The 10,560-nt window shown below is 39.9% G+C and overlaps 1 protein-coding gene across 1 annotated transcript in view; it reads left to right on the plus strand.

Annotated features, from left to right (window-relative positions):
- LOC124166795 overlaps nucleotides 1-9,716 on the plus strand; it is a 183,759-nt gene extending 174,043 nt beyond the window's left edge. The window contains exon 2 of the mRNA XM_046544521.1: nucleotides 9,342-9,716. Coding sequence (XP_046400477.1) covers nucleotides 9,342-9,716 — 375 coding nt within the window. The remainder of the gene's footprint in view (nucleotides 1-9,341) is intronic.
- The last annotated feature ends 844 nt before the right edge of the window (nucleotides 9,717-10,560 follow it).

Here is a 10,560-nt window from a genome sequence, read left to right on the forward strand (position 1 = left end):
TGGCCAAGCTGTACAATCCTGTGTTTCACTTAAAATTGCGGCGCAAGGTGCGCTGAATGTGTAGGCGCGTTACCTTGGTGAAGAAGCCAGTCACCGCTTGACCAGAAAAGCGGTCGTTTTCTTCTCACAGCATCACGCAATCATTACAGAACTTCAACCAAATGTTTGCTGTTGGCTGTCTGACCTCTTGGATCAAATTCGTAGTGCACAACACCTTCACAATTGAAAAAATGATCAGCATTTACTTGGCATGGCTCCATCGGGCATGTCAAGGTCGGCCAGAACGAGGGTCACTGTCAATAGATCTGCGGCCATTTTTAAACCAACCTTCTATATCATTTCAATCGCCTCAGCACAACACTTGACGAGATTGAAGCAAAACTTGGTGCAAATTTGTCGATGTGTTATTTCTACCATTGTCGACAACAAACAATTGTGACGTACAGAAAAAACACGTTGGATGTAAAAACATGCTGTACGCGACCCATGGAGTGCGACCGATATTATTGCATTCAGGGAGTTCGTGAGGGACTACAGTTACGCTCATGCCTCTAACAGGCAGCTCGCGCGCTCTGGGGCGAAGATATGAACGCAGGTCGGATACTTTTCGGACACACCTCATACTTAGTCATGTTTTGATTGCCATTCTAAACTTGAGAAATATGCTGGTCTTGTCTATATGAATATACACGTAACCCTAAAAAAGTTTTATTCTTCATTTTCCATAATGGAAAGGTTTCACATAGTGATCTGTCGTATATTTTCTGTTTACCCAAGTGAAAATGTGCTCTGTTTTAGTATTTAATATCTTGACCATTCCAAATCTTGTTTATGTACCCAATTTATATTTATCGTTCGCATTTACGAATGTGGCTGATGTTTTTGTTTCATCAATCCGTCTTGACGTTCTGGAATGAAATCGAAAGGAATTCCCGAACAGATGTGGGCAATGAGTCACTTCCCGCGTGTTGTATGTTAAAAATATGACTCCTTTTCACATCGTGTCACGCAATCATCGTCGGCGATAAGCGGATGGCGTGAGGTCTTTGTACAAATTCTTTGGCATGTTGCATCATTTCCTCCACCATGTGGATATCACAGTGGCACGCCACTAGTTAACCATTTTTTCTCTCGATCGGATGGTGAGTTTTTTGGCTGCGCTCTTTGGATTAGCCACGACATTTTGCTTTGCTTATTATTAATTATGAATGCCAAGATTGTCATCAATTTTAAGTAAAGAATGAACTAGAAACAGCCAAATGGAAATTCTTTTCTTTTTGTAAAAGGCATAATTAATCTATGAAGTTCTGATTTACATTTTTCAGCTCAGCTATCCTTATTGGTGAGTGCCTTTGGTTCAGTTCGCGTTTCCCGAAACTATTTTCTTAGATATTATCATCTTAAGAGTGAAGGATTATAACATTATCCCCGTAATCATGTAGTGTTTTTACATTCACTATTATGGAAAGTGCCTGAATATTATGACAAAACCATTAGATTCAATCTTGACTAACGCAAATATTTTCGGTGAGACTAATATCGCTTTCAGTTGCCATAAGGAAAGTAAACTACTCTTATCGATTGAAATGCGCATTATTTTTAGTAGTTTCTGGTAAAGATGCATAACGTCATCGCAATTCAAGTGTCGTATGCGAGAAAAATTCCCGTGTTTAAACCTTAAATCGAAAGACCCACTGCCATAGCCACTGTCATAAGTCAGAAATCCGGGAATTGGTTTGACGCACAATTCCATTCTACTCTTCTGTCTGCTAACCTTTTCATATTTACGTACGTAGCATTTTTTACGTTGTTAATCACTTTTTCTATGTAACTTATTCCGCGCCTTATTTTGCATTTCTTCTTATCCACGTGTCCTTCCACTATTGTCTTCATCCGGCCATCGTGCTGAACGATGTGGCCAAGTAGTTCCGTCTCCTTCTGGGAATTTTACGAATACCCCTGTACTTATCTTTTCTCGCGCTCTTCTTAGATTTTCCTCATTGCCTCGGTTGATCCATTTTATGTACGTACTTACTCATATCATACTTGCATCGCACCGATTTCGAATTCTTCCACTCTTGCCTTTTCTTCTCCTGTCAACGTCGATGCAACGCTGGCAAAAAAAATTATGCTCTATGTATAGGATCTGATGAATAGACCCAATATATGCAACATCGAAATGAAATGTTTTACTCATATCATGGGCATTATTAATGTTGCCTTAAAATTTTTTACTTATAAAAACACGCATAGGAAAAAATGTTGGTATACCTATCTAAAGAGTTTGATTACTGCACGGGATCAGGTAATTTGTTCGCTATTTAGTTTTAATTATCGTTATTTTCAAATTTCTTTAGATTTGATAATCGGATTGCTTCAACTTCTGGGCAGCTTCTTCGTTCGTCCTACTTGAAGGATGGCCAATAGTAAGAATTTTTAGGTAAATTGTGGATAAATCTAATCTGGGTCTGTGAGTAATTGAAGGAATAATTTACCATGCTTAAGGTTGGTTACATTTGCTTGCTTACAGTTATAATGATACCTTTATCACTGAAATGTTTTCCTGTTTAACTGGGAAGTAGAGTCAGATGAAAGCAAACTATTATCTATGGTATTGTACCTGGATTTATTCAAATGTCAATCACTTTGTTCACTTTCAACTTTTTATTTGATCAATTTGTGTTGGAGTGATTTGGAAGAGTGTTCGGAATAAAGGTAATCGTTATGATTTTTTTCTATTTGTTTAATAATAAATTAAGCGACATTTTCCATCTGGTATATTTATAATATATCGCTCTTGTTAATATCCTTGAGCATTTAAATTGGAGGTAAGAGATGAAAACATCTAAAAACGCTCTCATTTGAGAACATATATCACAATGACTATTGGTAGCATCGGAGTGTTTTTCACTGAGTCTTGGACGCGGATTTCCCAGCGCATTAAATATTAGTTGCTGACAGGGCTTCAGACATTGTAATTTGTATTAATGCGTGCCGCTTGTGTGGGAATAAATGAGTGGATAGCCCGCGATCGCGTGAAGTAGAAATTGTTTACGTTATAATATTTGCGCTTCCTTTCCTCGGCCACGTTCGGCTGGCTCCTGTATTCTTGAAAATTCTTGCTTGAAAAAGTCTATTCAGCATTGAAGTCGGACTATGTTCGAGGCGCATCGGGTCTTGACTTCATTGGAAGCAAGTTGCATCAACAATCATTCATGTTACGATGCCGCCTCGACACATCATGGATCGTTTGAGTTGCATTTTTTGTGCGATAACACACATTTCATAATTCGCGGTTATGCTGGTGATGTAAGTGTGTCATCACTATTTTAAAATTATTTGTATTGGTTGCATCAGATTATCTGTAATGTTTAGTCTATCCTTTCGATAATAATCGTTATCCAAGGTCACGAAGTACGATAGTATTGGTCAGTAATTGGCCATTGAAATAAGTCCGTGTATCTCTGGATAATTCTGTTGCCCCCATATACCCTAGTGTGCAACTAAGTGTTAGTGGTCTTTTTTATCGACACATTCCGTTTTGAGATTATTCTGACAATGAGTTAAATATCTAACGTCACTGTTGGTCCACATTTTTTCGTTGAAATTCTCATGCTTGTCTAGTTGGGATTGATGGATAAAAAATACGGGAAATGTACATGCTGTACGGTACAGGAACGTCGGAATTGATAGAGACCATAGAGAGTTGCGGGGGGATCCAAGGCGTGTGGGATCTTATGGGGCAATGGCCACCTCTCCTGTGTCAGCAATGTCTCCTGAATTTTCTCTTGCTCACTGTATCCCCCCAAGCCTATCTAAAATGAGTTAGTTCATACCCGGGGTGAATATATTTTCGGGTAACTCATTCCTTTGTGTTAGCCTTGAGTATTGAAATCGGAGTTGACTTAACGAAATACATCCTATCTAGATGTAGCGCCTATGCTTGGAATTAGGCAGTGATTGGTGAATGAAATGGGCCGCGTCTTATTCAATACACCGAGTATTTTTATGAAAGTCGCGCACTCGCATCGAAAATATGAAGCTCAATAAACCTATAGCCCTTTATAATTTAATGAATGTACTGTATCGTTGGGCCTCCAAGTTCTTCACCTATGTACGTCCTTTGCCATTAGTGAAATTGAAGTTAATTTTACAATGTTTTATTCAAAGATATATCTCTCTCTTACTGGCGAAATATTCCAGATGCATGTGTCGTCTTCCGCACATGGCACTCTGCTTGGTGAGTGGATGATGTAATTTTTGCGAGTTTTTCCAATCTTTCATGGATCCGTCGTCATTTTTTCCCATATAGCCTCACAGTGTTTGGTAAACAGCTTTTGCAAAAGCGGTTGCATGCTTCTACCGTTCCTACTAGAATCAGTCCTCGAGGAATCATGGCGCATATATGTGAGTCACTTATTTCACCTGAACACACCATCCGCTCGCATGACGCAACTATTTTCTGCGTTTCACTCCTCAGGAATGTTGCTTATTGATTAGTCGTGGGATGGATTGGACCAGTGATGACTCTTACTACGTCGTTACATGGTATCTCTTTTTATTCTCTGGTAAATGCGTATTGAATGCTCGTATATCCACGCGTAAAGTAAGCATTAAAATGCAAAAAATAACCTTGAACTGCAAAAAATCTAACAATAAGAAAGGAAAAGTTAAATATGTTCTTTTATGAATTTATATTCATATCTATCCATGCCATTAAATTTGATTTTTATTTACGAGTTTGGAGATGTTTCTGCGGCCTATGATCTTTTTTTGATTGAATGAATCGTCCGGATTTAATGAATTGCTGATGTGAAGCACTTTATATCGGAATTTCTGCTGCTTGATTAATGTTTAATATAAAGTTATATAAATTGTTAGTGATGCTATCTAGAAAGAAAATTTTACTTTTTTTAAGCGTAGTGCCCTGAGTTCCAGAATAATATTTCTTATGATGATGTCGTCGCATGAGAATTCACGAGAATTTAACGTACCTAAAATTGGTTTTCGCATTTAAAGGCTTTTCTTGGCTTCAGTGAAGTAGAGCTCCACATTCATCCTCGTCCGTCCGCACCTTGAATATGCAGCGAGCGTATGGGATCCGGTACAGAAAGATTTCATCCGCGAACTGAATAAAATACAAAGGAAGGCTGCGCGTTTCCTCAAAAACCGCTACGGGCGTACAGACAGCGTTACGCAGATGTTAAGCGAATGAGGCTGGGAGCCGCTGAAGACTAGGAGGCTGCGCGCTAGGCTTAGATTGCTTGAACAATTGAGAATCAATATCTTCAAGAGCGACACGGAGATCATAATATTAGAGCCACACTATATTTCCAAATCCGATAGAAGCAATTAATTAAGAGAGATGTTTTGCCGAACGGATAGATATGGAAATTCGTTTTTCCCCCGAACCATAAAGGACTTTAATAAATGTTAGTCCCAACTTCGTAGAGAACTTCATTTTTTATGCGTAGACGGCTGGTGTCCTAACACCCCCTGCCATACGCCTTTTAGGCGGCTTGCGGGATATTATGTAGATTTAGATTCATTTGCATGTGAAAAAATTCCCCTAGACCTGAATCGAACTACGGACATCAGGGTTTCCCGATCAATGCGCCGACCACTACACTATCCAGGATCCGCAATTACCATTGCATTTTCTCCTCATGGAAATTAATGTGAATTTCACAACTGTTTACGCTTCAGGCTTGTAATATACCCCATCATTAGATCTAATGCTAGAATTTTTTTCCTGTCACACAGCTCTGCAATCAATCCTCTATCAGCTAATCTTTTAGCACCTACGTATTTCTTCTCTTTCACATTCTTCTTTACCTGTTTTATATATTTCGTTCGAAGTCTTCCTTTTCCGTTCTTGCCATCCACTTATCCCTCGGCGATTTTCTTCATCAGGCCATCATGTCTCAAGATGTGACGTATGAGGTTGTTCCGTCTTCTTGTTAAGGTTTTCATGTGGCTTCTCTTCTCTCCTACTCTCAGGACCTCCTCATTACTAACTCTGTCGATCAATTTGATCCACATCATTCTTTTGTGGCACCAAATTTCGAAGGCCTATATCCCTGTTTTTTCAGCTGCTGTCATTGTCCATGCCTCACTTCCGTATGGGAGCATACTCCAAATGTGAGTTCTTAAAAATTGTTCCTTTACTTCCATATTTAAGTTTCCCGCTGAAAGCAGGTCTCTCTTTTGCTGTAATTCTCTCATCGCTTGTGCTGTTCTACTGATAATTTCTTTCTTGCTTCTCCCGTCCTTCCAGTACAGTTATCCTGCTTCCCAAATAACAGAATCCACCACCTCTACCAGTTTATGATTCCCAATTTTAATGTTAGTCTTAACTTCTTCTCTTCTACTGCATACTTAAATTTAGGTTTTCTTTGTGTTTATTTTCAGCTGACATTTACCCATTAACCTACTCTTATTAACCATAATATATTTCAAATCCGTCTCTGTTTTTGCTATGACGGCTATGCCGTCGTCAAATCTTAGCATGCTAATTTTTTTCTCCATGGATATTCACTCCCGAGGCCTTTTATTTGATTTCATTAATGGCTTTCTCGTTGTAAGCGTGTAAAATTTCGGGTGACAAATCAAGGCCTTGTCTCTCTCCTTTCCTAAGTTTTCCTTCTTCAAAGCTGGGCCCTTATTTTATCAACGCTACTTGGTTTTTGTATAAATTATAGATGATTCTTCTGTCATTGTAGAGAACTTAAATTTATTTTAGGATTCCTAGAATTGTGTTCCAATCCACATTGTCAAATGCCTTCTCTAAGTCCACGGACGCGTTGAACGTCGGCTTGCTCTTTTCTATGTGCAACCTAAGGGCCAAACTTTCTTTCTTTGTGCCTTTGCTTTTTCTGAATCCGAATTGGTCCTCATCCAAATACTCTTCTGCTTTTCGTTCTATTCTTCTATAAATGATCCTTGTCAGTATCTTATAATTGTTGCCAGGCTTATGGTCCTAAAATCTTCGCAGTTCTCCACTCTTTTCCTCTTAGGAATTGGTATCATAATGTTCTTCTCGAAGTCCTTTGGTATCTCACCAGTCGAATACATTTATGCATCAATACATTTCACTTATGATTTTGTACAGCTGGTTCAACTTATTTTCTCCTGCATTTTTAATTAGCTCTGCGGGAGTATCATCAATCCCAGATGCTTTTTTCCCGAAGGTCTCTTACAGCCGCATCAAATCCGATCTTAAAATTGGGTCTCTCATTTCAACTTCATCCATTTCCTTCTCGTTTTCGATAGCATTCGTCCTTAGGCTGCTTCCTTTGTACAAATATTCCTGATATTCCTTACTTCTCTTCCCTTTGTCGTCGTTTTCAATCACCAGTTTTCCGTTTTTGTCCCTTAGGGTAGTGCATTTTACGCTCCTTCCCATAAAGTGGTTCCTCACTATCCAGTTGGCGGCCTCTACTTTTCTATGCCCAATATTGTTTTGTACGTCTTCACAAATATTTTTCATCCGCGCTTCTCTAGCCTCTCTCGCTTTACAACATATCTTGTTCCTTATTCTCTTGTAACCATTCTGCCTTTCCTCTGTTTTCGCAGCCTTGTATATTCTTCTTTCTTCAATGAGATCTAATACTTCCTGCGTGATCCATGGTTATTTCATTACGGCTTTTCGTTTACCAAGAACTTCCGCAGCTGCTGCCTGCAACCTTTTCTAATGGTTTTCTAACTCTCTTCCACTGATTTATTGATCGTATCCTCCCCTATAATCTCTTCTACGGCTTCTTTAAAAGCCAGTTCATGCTGAAACTCCTTCAATTTTTCAACCTGCCACATGTTTTTCTCGGCTTTCTTCAATTTTTTGAGTTTTAGGTGGCATTCCACCAACTAAGTTATGCCTCGTTCACTTTAGGATTGTCCGAGCGATCGTCCTAACGATAGTTGTGTGAACTATCGTTAGGACGAATGAACTAGCCGTGTGAATGCATGTCCTGACAATAGTGCTCGTAGTTCTGAACGTTGCCACTTTATGGCGGTTAGGCGGTGGGAGACCGGAAACGGAAGCGACAAGAGAAAGACGAAAAGTTCGTGAAGCTCTCTTCGCTCTTATTTTTTTTCATGGATTTGTCCTAGGAAGGAAGAATATGGGCGGAAGAAAAATTATTCGGTAAATACACGTTGAACACAGTTATATCTTGACCCTGCTTACCTCAACAGCTTTGCTAACCGTGAATTTCTCGTTCACTTTAGGTCTCAGCACTAGAGGGCACCACAGGTTTAAACCATCGTCGTGTGAATGCACGATTGTTCCAACGATTGCTGGAACAATCGTAATTTGAAAGAGGCATTATGGTCACCGCCGATATGTGCCCCTGGGTATCTTTTGCAGTCCTTCACCTGGTTCCTGAACCTTTGTTTTACTAGAATGTAGTCAATTTGGAATCTTCTAAGGTCTCCTGGCATCTTCCACGTGTATCTTCTTCGCTGGGGATTTTTGAATAAAGTTTTGGCCACCACTAGCCTATGTTCAGTGCAGAATTCAAGTAGCCTTTCACTTCTTTCATTTCGATTTCCTAAATCATATCATATCCATCATATCATACCTTTGTAATTCCTATTTCGCGAAGAATCACATTAAAGGGAAGGTTATTATCTCGCAAATATAATGATTTTGAAGTAATAAGCCACCCTTTAAGTCTCGGCGTAAACAATTGCTCAATGTTGTTCGGGAAAATACGTTGATTTGTGTGGCACATACCGCTAAAGGAGATGGTGTCGGAGGAATAAAGTAAAGCTATTATGAAATAATGGAATGTTATTGATGTTTGGGAATTTTGCCATCGTTCAATGAAAATTTTTCCGTGCTCGTTACACTATGACTCATTTTTATTTCGAACACTGACAGCAATAGATATTAGGTAAAGAGGAGCCTCAAGGAAAACAAACGGCTAGATGGTTGGTAGACGACTGTTGTGGTGTCATTTCTGATTTAGCCGGGTGGGACTAGGGACTGTTCGCCTTGAGCTATAGCGCCGGTTCATGAAATGGCATCGCGAGCAATTAAGAACGTTTTTCGTAAGCAGCAGCTTATCTCTATATGCGAACGTTCTTAATTGGCTTCGTTAGTAAAGCCATGTTAATTGACTCTATTGCGGAAATTTTAATTTTTGGTATCAGACTAGGATTAATATCCTTTTCTCTGACGAAATGAAAAGTGTCTAATATTTAATGCGAAACCTTCATTAAAGTTATAGTATATACATGCTACATAAATAATTTTTGTCTTTGATATCACTATTACCATTCACCATAGGTACCAACTCTAGAATCCTCTAAATCTGTTTCTCCCTTTATTTTCCGAGCAGGAGTGCGAAGTGGCGAGAGTGATGGATGGGCCTCCGGAAGATCAGACGGGTGAGCAACACGCGGGACATGGCGGCCTGCTCGAGAAGGGACAAGCGGGAAGTGGCGAAGGAGGAGGGATGGACAACAGCAGCAGCAGAATTGCCGCCGCCGATGGCGAAGCGGTGTCCGGCGGCGAGCTTCGGTGCGGGCGCGCCCCAGAGGTCGACTCCCGGGACCAGCAGAGACAACAGTTGGGGCGGAAGCAGAGACTGCAGCATCTCGGGGAGGGCGACGCGGGGCACAACGAGGGCGTGGAAGCTGCGAAGGAATGCTACAGCGAATTAGGGCCTCATCGGAAGCTAGCTCAAGATCACAACACCAGCACAGAAGGTTAGTCTCGGGCATGATGGGCTTCTTTTCAACTTCTATTTCTCGAGAGGTGCATGCTGTAGTTGAGTTTCCTCCGAGGCTACGATGGTCAATTCCAATGAGAGTTCTTGTTTGGCCTTCTAAATGAAAAAGGCCTTATTCTTATCAACTTTTATTTCTCGAGTGGCGCATGCTCTAATCGAGTTTCCTCCGAGGCTGCGATGGTCAATTCCAATGGGTGTAGCGCATAGCTTTGATATTTTTAGACTGTGGTTCTGTATAATTCGCTGCTCTTAGTAACGTAAATGGAATGAGAATCGCTCCCCCGATCAGTATTTTTCTTTGTCCACCCCGTCCCTCGTAATTTTTGGGATAGCGGAGAAACAAATATCGCATACGTGGTCTTCCAAATCTAGCGTTTTCTTTGATCTGTCCATTATATCTACTATGCTTATGTGTTTCACTTGTACTCAGCCGATATGGATTGCTTACTTCATTTTATTTTCATAGAATTTCCTTAATGAAATCGGTTCGCATAACTGATTTTAAGAGAATTCTTGTTTTTATAACCTGGAAAAAACTATCCTTGCCTCAAACTCCGCGTAACTTCTTCGTAAGTTCTGTAATTCATACATTTTACCTTTTTTTTAATCTATGGTTGAAACGTTACCATTTGGAATGAACACGCATGAGTCAAAGTATAAAAATAAATTGAGAGTGAGTGGAGAGGAAGGAATAGGCTGGTCTAAGAATGCCTGGGGTAAATGAGATGCGTCCGAAGGAAGTTTTGAAAAATGTTGATCAATAATCGGAAATTTTTAGTCTAGACAATTTTTTTCGGTACACACAAGTAAAATGTTCTGAATACCT

Source organism: Ischnura elegans, chromosome 1 (genome assembly GCF_921293095.1).
Source record: "Ischnura elegans chromosome 1, ioIscEleg1.1, whole genome shotgun sequence".
Classification (NCBI taxonomy): domain Eukaryota; kingdom Metazoa; phylum Arthropoda; class Insecta; order Odonata; family Coenagrionidae; genus Ischnura; species Ischnura elegans.